Genomic DNA, 19,023 nt, shown 5'->3' on the forward strand with positions numbered 1-19,023 from the left:
ACAGGAGAATCCTAGGGCAAACTGAACAAAAGTCATCCATCATCTTCAGCAGACACCCAGAACCAGAGGACACACTGCAGGGCCAAGGGAAACTGAGGCTTGCTCAGGGTGCTCAGAGCCTGAGAGGTTGGGGCTGCTGCCCAGTGCTCCCCCCCTCAGGTCTCCAACATCTCCCTCCAGGCTGGAAATAAAAATGTCCTTTCCCCACCCCACCCTCTTCCATTTTGCACTGGAATTCAAGCTTAGAAAGGAAAAAAATGAAGACAAGAAGGAAGTAAAAGTGGCAATATTTCAGAACTGGTATTTTTGGTATTTTTTACGTGCTGCTTCCCAGGGGAAGTGCTGGAGCTGGGATGCTGCAGGGTGCATCAGGGTAAGCTGTATCTCCTTAACTCTTGAACTTGATGATCTTAGAGGTCTCTTCCAACAAAAACAACTCTGGGATTCCTTTTGGCAGCAGCCTAGGGCCTGAGAAAAGGTGATCATCATCCTCCTCCTCCTCATCCTCCTCCATCTGCTGTTGTGATGCAGAGCTGCAGCTCCTTCCCAGGCAGGCACTGGACCTTCCAGGTGATCTCCAGCTTCAGTTGAAAGGTTTCACCAGTTTCATAGCAGCATAGTTCTGGAGGGATGGAAAAAACAAGGGGGAAAGAAAAGCTGCTTTAGGACAGGTCAGGTCCATCAGGGCAGCACCTGGAGGTGGAAGCATTGTGGGGCCACAGCACAGAGCTGCAGATGGGCTGCACCCCAGGCAGGGGACACAGCCCAGCCCCAGCTGGAGGAGCCAAGCACACCCAAAGCACACCCAAAGTGCTTTCCCTGCTTGGGAGGGAGATGGAAAGCCCAAAACACACAAGGGAACAGAGCTTGTCTGTCTCCTTCCAGCAGAGGCTACTGATCCCAAGCACCAGGACTCACTCCTGGGCTTTGATTCCAGCATCCCAGAGAAATTGTCCCCTCCTGATACCCTGGGAAGGATTTTGTGCCCTCCCAGTGTCCCAGTGCCTTTCCCAGCTGGTGAGCAGACAGCTCCAGCTCTTTCCCCCTCTCTGCCCCTGGGGTGGGACCCAGGCCCATCCCTCAGCATCCCCCAAAGCTCTGCCTGGGGCCAGCAGTGTCTCAAGAGCCCTGCTTCATTTCCTGAGGACAAACCCAGCCTGCAGGTCCCATGGAAAATCTCCAAAGGCTCTGCCAAGTGCAATCAAGAGAGGCAAAGCTGTTGCTGAGTTGGGGTTGGGTTGGGTTTGGGTTTTTGCCCTCTGCATCCCTGAATGCCTCAGGCATCTGCTCCAGCAGCAGCACTGGGGGTTGTTTCCAAGAGCAGAGACCTTCCTGAGCCTGGTTTTTGGGGTTTTTTTGGTTGGTTGGTTGCTTTTGTTTGCTTTTGGGTTTTGTTTGGTCTTTTTGTTGGGTTTTTGTTTTTTTTTTTTGCATCTCCACTGCCCCTCTGGTTGCATGGATTGAAGTTTGGGGCTGCCAGAATAAAACATGTCACTGTCTTTCCATCCTTTCACCCCTCAGCCCTGCAGCTCCTGCCCTGGGAGCAGAGGAGAAGCTGCTCCAACCCCACTCATCAGGAGTCAGCCCAAGACACATGCTTGGGGGGGTTGGAAAGGAGCTATATTTAAAGTATATTTAAAGTAGCTCTGACCACAGACAAGCCCGTTTGGAAGTCCCTCCCAAGCATACTGAGTGTAATTGGTACAGGATGTTCCATCACTCTGTCATTTAAAGAAAAAAAAGGGAAAAAGCACAACTTTGGAACTGAAGCCTGGTGTTTTACCAGCCAGAGCTTTGGAGGAACTGGGGGGGGGGGGGGGGGGAGAAGAAGGAAAGGAAAAAGAAATTAAAAAACAAAATAAAATAATTTTTTTTTTAAATCAAGTCTGACCAAAGGCATCCTGATAAATCACAACACGCAGCAATTCTAAGGCAGTTTGCCAGGGGAGGATTTCTAATAATGCCATAAATCAAGCTGAGTCAGGGCAGTTTACCAGGAGTCATTAGAAAGCCTCCAGTGACACATAACCTTCAATTCATTATCCATCCATTTGTCTTTCAGAGCCTACCCTCCAAAATACCCTGATTTTTTATATATATATATTTATTTTTTTTTCCCCTGATTGGCCTTCTGGAGGGCAGGGAGGTTTCCCTGCATCTGTCTTAGGAGGTGCTGAAAGGTCTCGGGGTGCTCACTCAGCACAGCAGGGCTGGAAGGACTGGGATGGACCCAGCACACACCGAGCTCTGCAAGGGACTGAGCATCCCAGGAGGGGCTGGGGCAGCTGGAACCTGGGCTGCCTTTTCCTCTGGTGGTGGCCACTCAAATCTTTGCAGTAAGCAGAGCCTGGGGGAGATAACTCAGTGCCAGGGATGCAGCAGCACAGCTTGGGCTTTTATAACTTCTGTCACTTGATGGTTTCTTCTGCCTCCGTGTCCTGCCCAAGACTTTGACCCCACTGTTCCCGTGGCAGAGGGCAGAGCCCTTCTCAGCTGTGGCAATGTGGGATCAAAAATCCCTCAAAGTCACTGAAGCTTTGGAAAAAAAAAAAATCCCCAGAGTGTGTGAGCACTGCTGGAGAGGAGCTTGGGGTGGGACCAGGGGACATCTTGTAGGAAGGCATCTGGTAGGGACCTCTGGAGGGATGGGATGAGGGGGAAGGGTTTCCAGCTGCAAGAGGGGAGATGGAGAGGAGATCTTGGGATGAAATTCTTTGGGGTGAGGGTGCTGAGCCCCAGGGTGCCCCCAGAAGCTGTGGCTGCCCCATCCCTGGCAGTGTTGAAGGTTGGATGGGGCTTGGAGCACCCTGGGCTGGGGGAGGTGTCCCTGACCATGGCAGGGGGGTGGGAATGGGTGATTTATAAGGTCCCTTCCAACCCAAACCAGTCTGGGATTCCACGGTTCTGTGCCATTCAAGCTCAATCCAGGGACACCTCAAGCCACAGTGAATTTACCACAACCCCTGGCAAAGGGTCCCAGTGGTTTATTTTTCTCCCTTCTCCTCAAATTTAACATCTTATTTCCACTGGAGTGGTTCCTCTAACTCAGACCTCCAGCTACTGGATCTCATCAGACTTTCGTCTGTTCTTCAGGGAATCTTCTGATGTCAAGTTCAATCTAGGGACCATCTGAGGAAATCATATAGGAAATATCCAGGGAATGCTGCTCCCAGAGCCCTGCCTTGCACAGACCAGAATGGCAAAACCAGCAAGTAATCTGACACTGAGACTGGGTGGAAGAGCCCAAGTGTAAAACTGAAGGACCTCAGAATATCAGATTTTCAACATATTTTCCCATTTTTGTAAACTAGACAACTTTTTTTTTTTTTTTTAATAGAAATTTGCAATACCGTGCAGTTTTCTACCCAAACCCCAAATGCTTTTCAGCTGCAAACAGCCTCTCCACCACTAAACTGAGATGCTCTGCAAGCAGCTGCACCCCTGATGGCTGAGCTCTTATGGACTCGTGTCTGAACAGCCCCTGTTGCCATCCTGACACCAACCCACAGGGCCTGCAGGAATTCCTCTTCATCCCAACCCTTCCCCCTCATCCCATCCCTGTCCTTGTCCCAAGTCCCTCCCCAGCTTTCCTGCAGCCCCTTCAGGCACTGGAAGGTGCTCTGAGGTCTCCCCATGGGATCCTTCTCTTCTCCAGCCTGAACATCCCCAAATCCCAGCCTGGCTCAGAGGAGGAATCACAAATTCCCTCTGGAAGCAGAATTGATGTGCTGGCAGGAGGGAGGTGAGGTGTCCTCAGCACTCTGGGAGGAGGGGAAATGGCACCCAAGAGCCAGGGTGAATTATTCCCAGTGCTTTAGGAACAGAGGAGGATGCAAAACCCCATCCCAAGGCAAAGGGGGAGGCTGGGGGCTCTGCTATGTATTTATCTGGTTTGGTTTGCCAGTGGAACCAGCAGTAAGATGAGAGAAAAAAAAAAAAAAAAAAAAGCCACTTTCTTGGTAAATGAGATGAAAAACTTCCCCCTGGTTTCAGGTATTCCATTGGTACCACTTGCTCCAGGCCAGGAGCTTCCAGATTAGGGCTGGGGGGAGGGATAAACAGCTTCAGACCAGTGAGGTCTTTGCCACTGCTCAGCCCTGTGACACGGCCATGCTGCTAATGAGGCTGCACTGCTAATTAACCAGGCTGCACTGCTAATGAGGATGCACTGCTAATCAGGCTGCACTGCTAATCAGGCTGCACTGCTAATTAACCAGGCTGCACTGCTAATCAGGCTGCACTGCTAATTAATCTGCACTGCTGAGGGATTTTCCCACCAGCCCTCTGTAACATCTCTGACATCTCCAAGCTCTCTGAAGACAGCCCCTTACCCTCAGGGTCATTAGGCACTAATTACAAGCAGACCCAAATGAAGGGCTGGGCAGCAAGAGGTGAGCAGTGCCCGGACACTCAGAGCCTCTCCCTGACCCCTCAGGGACCAGTCTGGGTCCTTGCAGCCTCCTGCCCCGGGATCCCCTCTGTCCCCACGGATGCTGGGGAGCCACAGGGAGCTGGGGGGACACCCTGGACCCTGCTCAGCCCCCCCCCAATCTCCTGTCCCCCTCGTACCGGGAAGGCGTAGACGAAGATCCCGAGGAAGAGGAGGAGGATGAGGAGCAGGATGGAGAGGATGAGCACCCACTTGTACCGCCGCCACAGGATGTACTTCAGGGTCTTGTAGGGGGAGGTGAACCAGAGGAAGGAGGTTTCTGGGCGCCTGGAACCGAGGGGAGTTTGAGTTTCACAACAGCTTCACCCTCCTGGATCCCAGCCCCAGCCCCAGCCCCATCCCAAGCTCTGCACCAGGACCTGGCTGCTCACCCTACAGACATCCCACTGGGGGGACCATGTCCAGGCACCCTCTTGGTGGTCCAGACCAACCTCCCCTCCACCCTGGGCCCTCTCAGCTCACGGAGTCTGAGCAGCATGGGTCAGAAACCAGGGTCTCAGTTGCCTCTCCAGAGCCTGTGCCCTGGTGGTTTTCCCCCTGGAGATGCTCACTTGGGGTCCTCCAGCTTGGGGTTCATATTTGGCTCATCCCGACCCATGCCAGCTGGACGTTCTTCCTGCTCTTGCTCTGACACAATTTCCAAAGTCATTTCCAGTTTGCCCTGTGTGGGATGAACAAAACCAAACCTCTAAACCAAGTGAACCAAAAGGAGAGGTGGGGAGTGAATCCCTGATGCAAAAGGCTGCTTGGGGAGAAGAAAAGTCCTTTGGGCACAACCCACCCAGAACCAGCAAGGCCCAGGAGGAGCCCAGGAAGAGCAGATTCCATAGGGATCCCTCACATGCCCACTACAATGTCCCCATAGAGACCCCAGAGCATCTCAGATGTCACTGACACCCGAGTGTAGGCAACAACTCAAGGGGTTTTGGTAGCCAAAAGCCTTGAACAGGAGCCCAGAGCCCATCAGACAGCAGCCTGGCACCTGCAGCCTTTCCCTGGTGGCTGTCACCAAACGATGCCATTAAAATAAAAAAAAAAAGATGTGGCACAGAGTCAGATCAGTTGGCACGTTCCAAAACCCACAACAAGAATCCCACAGACCAAATAATTTCTCCCGAGGGGTTTGAATGGTGCTGGACAAGCCCTGGGCAACATCCTGCAGGCAAAAGCTGACCCAGGTTGTAAAACCTGCAACCCAAGGCTGCACTTCTGGCCACTGGCATCCTGCCTGTGCTTGACCCAGCCACATCCCTCCTCAGTGCCCCGAGGGAATCCCCCAGGAACACAGCAGGAGAGGAGCCCTTACCGCCAGGATCTTCTTCTGGTCCTGCTCAGCAGTGCAGGGCCACCAGCCCTTGACAGTTTTCTGCTCAAAGAGGGACACAAAGCGACTTGAGGAGAAGGTCTCATCAACCAGCTCCAAGGAGCACTTCTCAGCAGTCTTGGCAGGCTTGGGCATCCTGTTGAGATCCATCTGGATGGAGCCTGCAAGGAGGAACAGCACTGGGTGTAACAGGTCCTTAAAATGTGGGCTCTTTCCCTGCAGAAATAAATATTCCCTGTGGCACCCTGAGGGACCTTGGGCAGACACCCAGGCAAAGGGAGAGCAGGCTCAAGGGCAGCCCCTGTTTTCCAAGCACAGGGCTCGTTTTAATCAGCTGGCACCACCACCCCTGGGACAGGAATCATTGGATCATCAAATCAGTTTGGTTGGAAAAGACCTTTAAAACCATCAAGTCCAACCATGCACCCAGCACTGACAAGTTACCCCCAGACCATGCCCCTGAGCACTACATCTCCAGGGGAGAGCCAGCCAGAGCTGGAAAGACACTTGGAGGAGCCATTTCAGCATCCAGCCTACATAATTAAAGCCAGCATTTCAAGTATCTTGGCCACCAACTTCCTTACTGAAGCTTTGGATGGTTTACATTCTTTTAGTGGCAAAAAGCAGGACAAGATCCAGCCAAAAAAACCCATCGTGCTGGAGCCTCCAGCTTCTGCTCCTGTCATCTGCTGCAGGCTCTGCTGGCCTTCCTCTTCTGGTTAATTTTATTTCTTGGCCTAAAGCTGGATGTCTGGTGACAACCGATGAGGTTGGCACTGCAGAAGCTGATGTTGGGCAGAGCTGTGTTTGTGTCTGAACATCTCAGGCAGGAGGAGCTCAGCCCCAGTGGGACAGAAAACTTTCTGGGTCTTTCTGGGAGAAAGTGACAGTGATGTCCCCGTGATGTCAGGCTGGAAAGCTGCCACATCCTCAGTCCTGACCTCAGGCTGACACTGAATCCTCTTCAGTTTTTATACCCTGAAAGGATTCAACCCCTCTTTGTTTTTCCTTCCTGTCTGCACCAGAGGGAACGGAGCCAAAGAGCTCCCCTGACTCACCCAAATAGTCATCAAAAGAGAACTTGTCATTGTCCCAGATCTGGAGGATAAGCTGAGGTGGGATCTTGTTTTCTGTCTTGTCCAAGCTCCAGAAGTGCTCCTGAAATGAGAGCAGGACAGAAACCAGTCAGCCCAGCACTCCCAGCAAGGCAGTGGAGGGGAAGTCTCCAATGGGACTTCTCCAGCTGGGAGCCCAGCACTGATGTGGCCCTGCCCCAGGATCTGTTATCCCTGCAGCTCCAATCCTTGGCATCTCCCATGGGCATCCAACACTTCTGGGATGCCCCCAGGTGCCTGAAGAGTCAGGAGCAAGTGTGAGGACAAAAAGAGAGAAAAAGCCACACGTAAAGCCAAGGTCCTGCTGAATCTGCCAAGGAGGAGGCAGAGCCAGGGCTGGTGGTGCCTCCTGCCACACCACGGCCATGGAACAGATTTAATTAAAGCCAGGAAACCTCAGCATTATTCATGGCACGTAGGTAGCACCATAAATCCACTGGGGTGGCTCTGAGCCTCTGATTCATTGTATCGTGCAATAGTAAAAACCAAGAAAGAAAAGAAGAAAAGAAAAAGGGGAGGGAGAATGTGTCACAGTGCAGAAGAACATAAATATTCGGGGAAGGAGACTGGGGGCACTTCAATCCCATCAAAACTGGTTTCATGTTAAGAGATCACCCTGGATGGTTATATTTCAATTTAGCTCCGTTCCCTGCCTGGCTCTGGCAGAGCTCCCCAGCATTTTTGCAGCAGAGCATTTTATTTTTGCATTTTAAATATTTTATAATCTAGGAAAAAATAAAATAAAGTCAGTGGAAACTTCTATCCCCCCCATCTCTGCTCCTTGTGATCCATTAAAATGTCTGTTTATCCAAGGGGGAGAGGGGGAGGATGTTTTGCCAGCTAATAAGTCATTTTTAATTAAAGCTGCTAAAAAGGGAAAGAGCTGGTGGTGATTCTTCCCTTGTCCCTGGGTTGTTGGTCATCCAGAGGTGAAAGCCCCCAGGAACCAGGTACCCATGGCTGAAGAAGGAGGTGTCCAGGTGACCTCCCCTGGGGTGGGAAGGCTCCCCTGGGGGCTGCAGGATGGAGGAGGAGCCCCCTCCCATGGTGTGCACCCCAGCAAGACACCAGGGGCTCCTTCCCAACCCCCCTTCCTGGGGCAATCCAGGCAGCTTCACCTCGGGCAGAGGATGAGGTCCTACCTGTCCCTTGCCCTCTCTGCTGAGAAGTCCCCAGGTGCTGATTTCACCCCCCTGCACCAGCAGAGGTTTCCCTGCTCTCAGCCCATGGCCATGCAGCTGCAGCATCTCTCCTGGCACAGGTTGGATCAGCTCTTGGCACCATCCCAACCACCCAGGGTGTCAGCTGAGCAAAACCTGGTACTGGAGGAGCCCTTCTGCTGATGCCAGCTCCACTCTCTGGCCAAGGCACTGCCTGGGGGAGACCCAAACCTATCAGTGCCATGAAAAGACCCAAACCTATCAGTGCTGCTGAAAGAGAAACTGGAGCCAGGCTGAGAGAGTTGGGGGTGTTCAGCCTGGAGAAGAGAAGAATCCAATGGGGAGACCTCAGAGCACCTTCCAGTGCCTGAAGGGGCTCCAGGAAACCTGGGGAGGGACTTGGGACAAGGGCCTGGAGGGATGGGATGAGGGGGAAGGGTTTGGAGCTGCAAGAGGGGAGATGGAGAGGAGATCTTGGGATGAAATTCTTTGGGGTGAGGGTGCTGAGCCCCAGGTTGCCCCCAGAAGCTGTGGCTGCCCCATCCCTGGCAGTGCTGAAGGTTGGATGGGGCTTGGAGCACCCTGGGCTGGGGGAGGTGTCCAGGGATGGTTGTTCAGGTCTCTCCAACCCAAACCACTCTGTGACTCTCAGACTCATTGCCCATTGCAATGCCCATGGACTCACCCACCCTGCAGACAACCCCAACCCACCCTACAGCCCAGGTGGGTGCTCTCTGCACCCCCAGCCCCCCCAGCACCACTCCTGAGAGCAATGCCCTGGCTTGCTGGGGACTCCCTGGCTTGCTGGGGACTCCCTGCCTGGTGAAGGATGACTCAGGCAGGATCTGAGCTTTTCCAGGTGGCAAAGCAGAGGTCCTACAAAGCTACCAGGATCTGCACAGCTTTGGCCTTTCCTGTGGAAAAACCCTGTCAGTGTGGTTTGGCTCCTGGCAAAGCTTTTCCTCCTTGGAGCCCTGAGAAGCTGGGGGGACACGGCAGAGAGGAGCTGGGAGGGGAAGGCTGGGGAAAGGGGAACGTGATGCTGGGCTGAGTTCTGGGGGCATTTCCAGGGGGAAAGGGGAACGTGATGCTGGGCTGAGTTCTGGGGGCATTTCCAGGGGGAAAGGGGAACGTGATGCTGGGCTGAGTTCTGGGGGCATTTCCAGGGGGAAAGGAGAACGTGATGCTGGGCTGAGTTCTGGGGGCATTTCCAGGGGGAAAGGGGAACGTGATGCTGGGCTGAGTTCTGGGGGCATTTCCAGGGGGAAAGGGGAACGTGATGCTGGGCTGAGTTCTGGGGGCATTTCCAGGCAGTGTGAAATTTGCCTCCCTGATTAAATCTAGCAACCAAAGTTTCACTTTGTAAAAACAGCCCAGGGTGAGGAATTTATTTCCTCAGCCCTTTGCAAGACAGAGGGAAGGGAAGGGGGATTGAGTTATTGTTTGGGGGGTTTGTTTGGCAGCGGGGAGGGGGAGGGATGGGAGGGGGCTGGTGAATATTTTACAGTGGTGAATAATGCAGCAGGGAAAAAAATCAGCTCTATGACTGGGAAAGGGTTGACAGGGCTGCATTTCTTCTGGGTTGCTCATGGACAGAATACAAAGTAAGGAGCAGCTCTGGTGTGATGGTGCCCAAGTCATCCTGTCCTGTTCCAGCACCTGGGAGAGCATCAGGTCCCTCATCCCATGGTAACTGGGCAGCCCAGACACCCAGAAGTGTTGGGTGACAGCCCAGAACCATCAAACCATCAGACCCCAGACTGCTTTGGGTTGGAAGGGACCATAAAGCTCCCCCTGGGAGCATGGTCAGGGACACCTCCCCCAGCCCAGGGTGCTCCAAGCCCCATCCAACCTTCAACACTGCCAGGGATGGGGCAGCCTCAGTTTCCCTGGGCTGTTTCCTCAGCTTCCCAAGCTCTCCCTCTGGCAAAGTTTCTCCAGGGACACGGGGCCATCCCACTGTATGTAGGGAGCTCCAAGCCCTGGGGTCCCTCCCAGTCCTGGCTGGTTTATGGCCAGCACCCTGGAACCTTCCATTCCCAGCACAGCCACGTGTGGCTCCTCCCTCTCCACACATCCATTGGGAAGCAAAATTCCCAAGAGTAATTCCTGCTGGAATATCAGAGGGGCTGTTGGTGCATCCCAACCCCAGGGGCAGAGGTGCTGCCCCTGCCTGGACTCCTGTCTGGTTGTCCCTGGAAGCTGCAGTCCCATCAGGATACGTTCTCATCAGGACATGTTCTGTGCCTTCTCTAACTCTGCCTTCCACAAAAAAAAAAGAAAATTAACTGTACTTGGAGCCCCTTCAGAATGTCTTATTTTGAATAAATGGGGCAGGAAAAGGAACGCTCTGAGTTTCACTTTGCTTTCTGGTGTCACCAAGGAAAACAGGGAAGGACGTGACAAAGGACAGGAACAGGAGAGGAAGAAATCCCAAATTCAGAGCCAACAGCTTTCTTTCCCTATAATCTCCGACACCAAGGAGGAATGAAAAACTTTCAGTCCAGTAAAATACTGACTGTTTGCAACAAAAATCAGGGCTTCCTAGTCAGAATTTCAAAGTAAAACCAACCAGAGCACAGAAGTTTCTCAGCACCCCTGGAGATGAACAGAAGAGCTCCCCAGGGCTCCCCCTCTCCCCAGCCAGGCAATCCCTTCCAGTTTCTTCTGCAGTACTGGGATGGGTCCTGTCCCAGTGGCTTTCAGAACATTTTGTGTTCTGGCATCAACTCTTCATTTTCTTGTTGACACCCAGCACCAAAGCCTGGGGCAGAACAAGCATGAAGACCACAGCTCCACCATTCCCTGGGGCTCCACCATGCCCCAAGATGCTCCCAATGCTCCTGCTCACCTCCTGCAATGCCCTTCAGACAGCCCTGGTCAGATGGCACAGGAACAACCCAGCCTGGAGCTTTATTTCCAGGCCCACTCAAGCACTCAGAGTTTCTAACACACACACGGAGGTGCTCATGAAACCCAACCCCTCCATTTGTGCAGGGACATTTGCTCAGACATTCAAACTTTTGTTTTGTTTGGTTTGGTTTGGTTTGGTTTGGTTCTGTTCTGTTCCCCAGAGGACATCTCAGCTTTAGATTTGGCAGCTGCCTCCTGCTACAGCTGGCGTTGGCCCTTGGAGCTGAACATTTCCCAATCAATTTCATGCATTTTTCCACCTCCAGGAGGCCTGGGAGACACTGGGAGCTGAGCTCCTCTCTGAACTGGGTGCCCAGTGACACAGGAGCCCCATGATCTGGTAATGCTGGCTGCAGCAGAGCTGCCAGGCACAGACCTGGGCATCTTAAACCCTGCAGGCAGCAGAGCCCTGAGCTCAGCTGGGACCTGGACCTGCCTGCTCCTCCCTTGCTGAAGTCAATAAACAATTCCATGCCAATGTTTCAGGGGAGCTGGAGCCACCTTCCCACCCTCCATCCCCCTGTGAAGTAACAGCTCCCCAGCACACAGCACGGATGGAGCCACTCACCCAAACAGCTCCATGGTTTGCAGCCTGAGAAATCTCCTCTATCCTGGAGAAAATTCCAGGGAGACCTCAGAGCACCTTCCAGTGCCTGGAGGGGCTCCAGGAAAGCTGGGGAGGGACTTGGGACAAGGACAGGAGGGATGGGATGAGGGGGAAGGGTTTCCAGCTGCAAGAGGGGAGATGGAGAGGAGATCTTGGGATGAAATTCTTTGGGGTGAGGGTGCTGAGCCCCAGGGTGCCCCAGAAGCTGTGGCTGCCCCATCCCTGGCAGTGCTGAAGGTTGGATGGGGCTTGGAGCCCCCTGGGCTGTGGGAAGTGTCCCTGCCCATGGCAGGGGTGGCACTGGAGGAGCTTTAAGGTTTCTTCCAACCCAATCTCTTCTGTGATTCTATGAAACTCTTTTCCTGCAGGACTTGGCAAGCTGCAAGAGTGCTGTGGCCATGCAGGCAACATGGGAGCACGGTCCATGGCTGCCAGAGAAAGCCCAAAAAGAAGGAAGAACAGAAAAAGGGAATTCTGAACAAATGATGAGAGAGGCTGTTGGAGAAACAGGAGTTCCCAGGTGTTCAGAGGAGCTGTCCTCAAGAGGGGTTTTCCTTTTGGGGGGATTTTTTTGAAACTCAGCATGGGGTAAATTCCTTTCTCAGAAGGAGAAGTAAAATCTTTCAAACATTGCTGCAGCAAGAGAAGATACGGATGGGGAAACTTTCTGAAATGATCACAGTGTTTGGAAAAGCAGGAGGAAGAGCCTGCCCCCCACACCTCCAACCTGAACTGATGCTCACAAGATGCACAAGGCCAGACCAAGCAACCCTTGAGGATGTGGAGCTGAAATTCCTCAAGTTTCCAGTTCTCTGGCACCCCTCCCTGTGCTCAGGGATGACAAGGGGACCTCCTTGGGAATTCTGTGATTCCATGACCTCCTAGGATTCGTGATTCCATGACCAGGGGACCTCCAGCCCCAGTGGAGCAAACCAAGCAGAGCCAGCTCCAAGCTGGTTCCTTCCCAGCAGGGCTCTCCCTGAGGACCAGCCCAGCCCAGCTGGGTGCAGGTGCTTTTCCAGCAGCTCAGAATCTGCCATTTGAGCGTTTCTGATTTAAATTCCACTTTCCATGGCCCTCGTTTCAAGTCGGGTGCGTGGGCTTTTACAGCAGCAGTAATGAACCCAGAGTTCAACCAGCACATGGAGAGATCAAAACTTGCCCCGGGAAGGGGGAGGGGGGGGGGGGAAATACATCCCACAAACACAAAGCACAGCTTCTCATTCATTATTTTTCTTTTTCTTTCCCCCTTTACAGAGAGGTTTTACAAGCTGTTTATTTTCTGATGCAGTGTTGGCAGACATGTGGCTGAAGGAGAACCAATACCAGCACCATGGGATGTGTTTTCCTTCAGTGGTTTATGGGATGGGGGGGGGAGGTCTTTGCTGTTTCAAAGGGGGATAATTGAATGTAGCACACACTGTACTTTTGATTTGTTTAACATGAAGCGTGAAATGGGTACAGCCATGGGGCTGTCACTCACTTTTACTGGCCAGCCAGCCAGCCAGCCAGCCCTCTGGAAGCCAGGCCTCCTCCTGGGGAGAGTCTGGCTCCAAGGATGAGGAATTCACTCAGCATCCTCCCTGCCCAAGCACCAGCTCCAGCCCAGGCTCTGCTGGGACCTCGCTGGCCCCACAGAACAAGTTTGGGAGGGGGAGGTGAGCTCTGTGGGTACAGAGCATTTCAGTGAACAGACCTGAGCAGAACATTTCAGGGAACAGTTCTCCCTCCCTTAAAACATTCCCTGAAACCCAGCCCAGTTTTCAGCAGCATTATTCCATGTTTGCCCCCCAGCTCCATCCCTGTCCCAGCCCAGAGCTGGACATCCCAGAAGTTACTGAGGGAGGCAAGAGGGGACCAAAATCCCATCACTTTTCACTCCCCACCTGAGTAACCAACTCTTCTCTTAGACCAAAGGCATCTTCATCCTGAATCCCAATACAAACCTTTCCTTCCCATCTCCCCACCAGTACAACCATCCAGCCCCTCTTCCCCTGCCTCTCCCAGCTGCTGACCCCTCAGGCACTCAGCTCCTTCCACCTCTTCCATGGTGTTATCCTACAGCACGATGCCCATGATGTCCAGAGACACATCCCTAAGCATCCCCACAGAGATCCCATCCCTGGAATAACCCTGTCCTAGAGCAGGCATCTTGGAAGCCCCATGGAATCAGCACCAACATCCAGCTGCCTCCAGGCCAGAGAAGTCTCTGCTGGGGGATGGAGCTCAATCCCTTCAGACTCTCCAACCAAAGCCACCTCTCATTCCAGCCCCTCAGATGCTGTATTCAAAATGTAGATAATTTTTTAGGTTTTTTTTTACTGATTTAACCAATTTTAACCTGTCCCCAGCTTTGTGCTTCAGACCAAACCCCGGGTAGGGCTGAGCCCTGCAGGGCTCCATCTGTGCTGTGGCTGAGGAGGTCTCAGCCTCATGGGAGGCTCTCAGCTCACCCCAGCCTCCCCACGAGAAGACAAAAGCCCCTCACTCACCTTCTTTGCAATGTAAGACACCTGCTCAGCAGGGAGGTAGTCGAAGGGGAAGATGAATCTCCAGTTGAAGTTGCCCTCTCCTCCCATGGACCTGTAGTGCACGTCTGTCTTCTGCCTGTTCTCCTCGTGCCCAACCAGCCAGCTGCAAAATGCAAACGTGTGGCATGGAAAAACCTGGGCAGAGAGCAGAGTGTGGAGCTCACCCCCTGTCTGACCCCCCTGGGGCTCCTGTCTGACCCGAGGGGGAACCTGGAGCCCAGAGACTGGAGAGGGAATGCAACAGTCCCTGTGGAGCTGGCAGCAGCCTCAGGAGCTCTGCAAGCTCTTCTCCTCCTTCCCCGGGGTTCCGTGGATGTTTTTAAGGCTCAACCTTAAGCTCAGGCTTGAAGTTGTCCCTTGCACACACCAGCTCCTGCCCTGGCCTGGGGAGAGCTCTGCAGCCCCCTGACCCCACAGCCAAACCTCCAGCACACTCCACAAAACCAAAAGGCCTTTTCCCTCCCCTCTGTTCTCTGTTGGTTTCCTGGATGTTATAAACTCAAAGCCCTAAATGGCCAAAAAAGGTTCTTCCCCAGGGAAATCCCAGAGTGGGTTCAGACCTTGGTGTCCCCTCCTGCTCTACAACTGCTTCCCGTGGTCACCCCACAGCCACTCCAGGGGCAAGCTGAGAACTTGCCAGAACCATTGCTTTTGTTTGTCTGTTTGTTTCCAGCTGGGGGTTTTACAGCTGCCAGGTTTCCCTTCTGCCACCTTTCCCTGTCCAAGATTTTCCAACCTTCAGCAATCAAGGGAAAGAAAACAAAAGAGCAGAGCGTGTCCATTGGTGTGCTCAGAGCCCTCCTGGAGAGGAGCCAGAGGATTCTGAGAGAATCCCTAATGAAAGCAATTATCTCATTTGACTGTTTTTCACTTAAATTTCAAATTAACTTTTTAATTTTTTTTCCCCAGCTATAACAACAATTCCCCTCTTCTCCAGAGCCTGGGAGCAGCACATGTCCTGCCCCAGACATGCAGTGGGAAGGGAGCTCTCCCCTCCTGCATCCTATGGCACACAAACAAATAAATGCCTCGGTGTCGTTGCCTCTGTGGCAGCTTTTGGGTTTTCTTGCAGGATTTCTCCTCCTCCCTGCAGGAAGGAGATACCAGCAGTGAGCAGAACTCAAGTCATGGTGCCCCAGAACTAAAACCACACCAGAGAAGTGGCCATGGGGACCACCCAAAGGTCACCCAAAGCCCCCTCTGCCCAGGGCTGATGTCCCCAGAGGGGACAGGACTGGAACAAGCAGATGCTGAAACCTTCCCACACCTCTCTCCACACTCCAGTTCTCCCCAAGTCAGAGATTTCCTCAGCTACAGACAATGGGGTTGTGACAATATCTAGTAATTAATTAATAACACAAAATTAACCAACTCCTGGGGGGGTTGGGTTTTGGCCCATCCATCCATCCAATCCTTCTCATGGCAGATGCCATGAGCCCCATCTGCAGCACCCAAAGGTGAAGAGAGGTCCTGAAATCCAGGAGGTGACTTTGTTCTCCAGACTCCTCAGCTCCCTCTTTGCTCAGCAAGAGTGGAAGATTTTGGAGGAGCCAGCTCATCCTTTTATTTAGGGATGCAAAGCATCACCAGGCCATGGGACCTCCTGAGCAGGACCAGGGGATTATTCAGGATTTCCCCAGGGATGGTAACGATGCAGCCAGTGCTGGGGGAGATGAGGAAACTGAGCAAGACTTTTAATCCATCACTGGAGATGGCAGAAGCCAAGTGAGGGCCATGAGGAAGGGTTGGGTGCTCTTTGGTCCCCCCAAAGCACCCCCCAAGCTCCAGGGTCTCAGAGCCCCGAGGTGCAGGGAGCAGCTTGGCTGAGCTGATAGCAATGCACTTGATGTGAATACCAGGTAAGCACCAGGCAGGCTGGATTTACAGGAGGAAAATTGGGGTTGTAAAGCAGGGATTTACAGTCTGTTTCAAAATCCTACCTCTTCCTGCCCATAAATCCAAAGAGCACACAAAATAAGCAAGTCCCTTGGCTGGGATTGCACCATTTCACACAAGATAAAATGTAAATGGAGTTCAGGCAGAGAAGTGAATGTGCCAGAGGAGTTACTGCTGGTTGCCACATTTTTGTGTGTTTCAAGAAAAAAAGAAAGAAAGGGAATTCCAAAAGAAGCAGCCATGCAAACAAGCCAACCTCTGTGTGTGGAACGGGCCCAGGACTGCCCCAGGGAGAGCTGGGAGGGAACCAGCACTGGAAATCATAGAACCCCAGACTGGTTTGGGCTGGAAGAACCTTAAAGCTCACTCAGTCCCCCTCTGGCATGGGCAGGGACACCTCCCCCAGCCCAGGGTGCTCCAAGCCCCATCCAACCTTCAGCACTGCCAGGGATGGGGCAGCCACAGCTTCTGGGGGCAACCTGGGGCTCAGCACCCTCACCCCAAACAATTTCTTCCTAAGATTTCATCTCCATCTCCCCTCTTGCAGCTGCAAACCCTTCCCCCTCATCCCATCCCTCCAGGCCCTTGTCCCAAGTCCCTCCCCAGCTTTCCTGGAGTCCCTTCAGGCACTGGAAGGTGCTCTGAGGTCTCCCTGGATTTTTCCTGACATCAAGAAGTGATGTCCCAGCAGAGAGGTTGCCAAGGTGCTGGATCCCCCCCTGCAGATGTGTGGATGGCTGTGTGGGTCCCAGAGGTGACAGTCCCCAGAGGCACAGCAGGGACTTGGCTGCCTTACCCCTTGACATAGATGTCACTCATCTTCTCCCCAGTGATGCTGAGGTCATCCAGGATCACATCCTTGGCGTTCCAGATGATGCAGCGCAGGAAGAACCTGAGGCAAAGGGAGATGGGAGGGGATGAGCTTGGTCCTCAGCCACCCCCAGAGCCCGGGCAGGGGGTTCAGCTGGGGCTCCCAATCCCCATTCTCTGCAGATGAGCTCATGGGGATGTTTCTCACCAGAGAAGTGAATCCCACCCCCCCCTGACATCCCCCAGCCCTCCCCTCTCCCCTCACCCCCAGTCACCTCTTGGCTCGGCGTGGGGTGATGTTGAAAGGGGGCCCGGGCTGACCCAGGGATTTGGGAAACAGATCCACCCACATCTGCAGCTTTCCCTGCACGGAAAGAAAGAGAGGTGAAGGCTGGAAAGGCTCCTGCCTGGGTTCTCTTCAGCTCCTCAGGAGAGCTGAGCAGTGCAGAGAGAAAACTCCAAGTGCTCCAGGGCTCCTGGGCTGCAAACTGAAGTCCCCATCATGGAAAAGTGTCAGTCAGGATTATATTTAAATTACTTTAGTGACAGCTGGGTAGAACACTCATGGTGGTTGGTCTGGATAAGCTGGAGCTGCACCCTGGCTTTGAGGCTGAGCACATTTAGAAAGGGACAGAGTAAAGGAGAAGCAAGCAGCTCACTTGTGTCCCATGGTGTCACCAGGTGCCACCAGCTGGATGGCTGCTGTATGGGTTTCTGACCATGGGAGTGGAGGATGGGATGGGATGGGATGGGATGGGATGGGATGGGATGGGGAAATCTAATTCCACTATCACAAAACCCTTCCAGAGACTGAGCAGCAGAAATCCCACTGAAACCCCAGGGCTGGTGGATTTTAGGTGGTCCCTTTTACTGTAAAACACAAATGGGTGCCAATAAAACGTTTTATTGAGCAGTCTCAAGGGCTGAAAGTATTAAAAAAAAAAAAAAGCCCTCATTTGCCAGTCAGCCCATCACAGACATCACAGAGGGGTTTGTGGTTTGCTTGCTTTTTTGGCAAGAAAATCTCTCATTTCAGCAGAAAACTTTCAAAGCCCAACCTGGCCCTCAGCTCCCTGCAGCCAACCCTCCCGAGCCAGCTGGGGCTCTGGCTTTGCACTGGGTCAGAACCACATTTCTGGGGAATGCACCACACACTGAGTCCCCCAGCATCCCCCAGCATCCCCCAGTGCCCCAGGATGGGCACGGGGATCCCTGGGTGTATCCAGGTGGGGTGGATGTGGCACCTCAGGAGCTGATTCCATGGCTCTGGTGGAGCAGGACTGGTGGTTGGATTTGGTGACCCTGAGGGTCCTTTCCAACCATGGGGATTCTCTGGTCCTACAGTTCTGATTGCCCACCCACAGCCCTGTGAGATGAAGGCAGCACCAATCCTCCTCTCCATGCCTGGTCCAACAAGACCATGGCACCTGTAAGAGCAGCACAAAGCCCCTTGTCACCTCCTGCCTCTGCTCATCCTTCCCCTGGGCTGAATCCACACCAGAAGGTGTCTGAGCAGCTCCTGGTGTGTTTGCTGCTGCCCAGTGCAGGAGAAATCCTCTGGTTAAGGGGGAAGCACAGGAGGGGAAGGGTTGGGATGGTGCAGAGCAGTGGCTGTGCAGAGCTGGGGTCTCCCAAACCCTTTCTGCCACGTGTGAGAGGTGCCAGTGAACCCCTTTGTTCTTTGGGAGCATCTTTTGTGATCCAAAGGCACAGCGTGGGTGGGGATCAGAGGAAGGGGCTTAGGGCTGAGGACAGCTGCCTGGGTTCTGATTGGGTTTGGATGGGTTAAAATCATCCATTTGGCTCAGAACCTTCCATTCTGCAGCAGTACTTACACCTTCCAGCCCTGAGGGTGGGTTGGTGCTGCAGAAACCACCCCAAGGCATTGCCAAAGGAGCCTCAGGGCCACGGCAGCTGCAGAAGAGTTCTGCATTCAGCTTTGGATCAGAACAGGATTCCTCCCCCCAGGAAACAAATCAAAACCAATAAAAACTTTAAAATGTTGTGATGCAGAGGGGCAGGGGAGGCTGGGATCCATCTCCCCAAGCATCCCTGAGCACCCCAGGAGCTGCCTCCCCTCCCTGGGGCCAGCCCAGCTCCCGGTTCTGGTGTCACCAGCAGAGCCCCAGGGGCACCAGGAGGTGACATTCCCTCAGCCCATCACCCACCTGCTCGATGTCAGGCTGCAGAGGGCTGTAGAGAGCTCTGGTCTCCACG

General features: G+C 53.4%; 1 protein-coding gene across 24 annotated transcripts in view; it reads right to left on the reverse strand.

The window, feature by feature from the left end:
* Nucleotides 1–271: 271 nt before the first annotated feature.
* Nucleotides 272–19,023, reverse strand: part of DYSF (dysferlin) — a 63,679-nt gene continuing 44,927 nt past the window's right edge. For 23 of the 24 annotated variants that reach the window (XM_030450499.1, XM_030450497.1, XM_030450486.1 and 20 more), the window contains 9 exons: nucleotides 18,975–19,023; nucleotides 17,082–17,170; nucleotides 16,793–16,888; nucleotides 14,062–14,203; nucleotides 6,833–6,932; nucleotides 5,757–5,935; nucleotides 5,002–5,111; nucleotides 4,570–4,717; nucleotides 272–622 (listed from right to left, as the gene is read on the reverse strand). The exon at nucleotides 18,975–19,023 is cut by the window's right edge and continues 91 nt beyond it. In XM_030450499.1, the coding sequence (XP_030306359.1) occupies nucleotides 584–622; nucleotides 4,570–4,717; nucleotides 5,002–5,111; nucleotides 5,757–5,935; nucleotides 6,833–6,932; nucleotides 14,062–14,203; nucleotides 16,793–16,888; nucleotides 17,082–17,170; nucleotides 18,975–19,023 (952 nt within the window). In that variant the 3' untranslated portion in view covers nucleotides 272–583. The remainder of the gene's footprint in view (nucleotides 623–4,569; nucleotides 4,718–5,001; nucleotides 5,112–5,756; nucleotides 5,936–6,832; nucleotides 6,933–14,061; nucleotides 14,204–16,792; nucleotides 16,889–17,081; nucleotides 17,171–18,974) is intronic. The other variant, XM_030450477.1, reaches the window with a different exon arrangement.

Source organism: Calypte anna, chromosome 4B, assembly GCF_003957555.1.
Source record: "Calypte anna isolate BGI_N300 chromosome 4B, bCalAnn1_v1.p, whole genome shotgun sequence".
Lineage (NCBI taxonomy): Eukaryota > Metazoa > Chordata > Aves > Apodiformes > Trochilidae > Calypte > Calypte anna.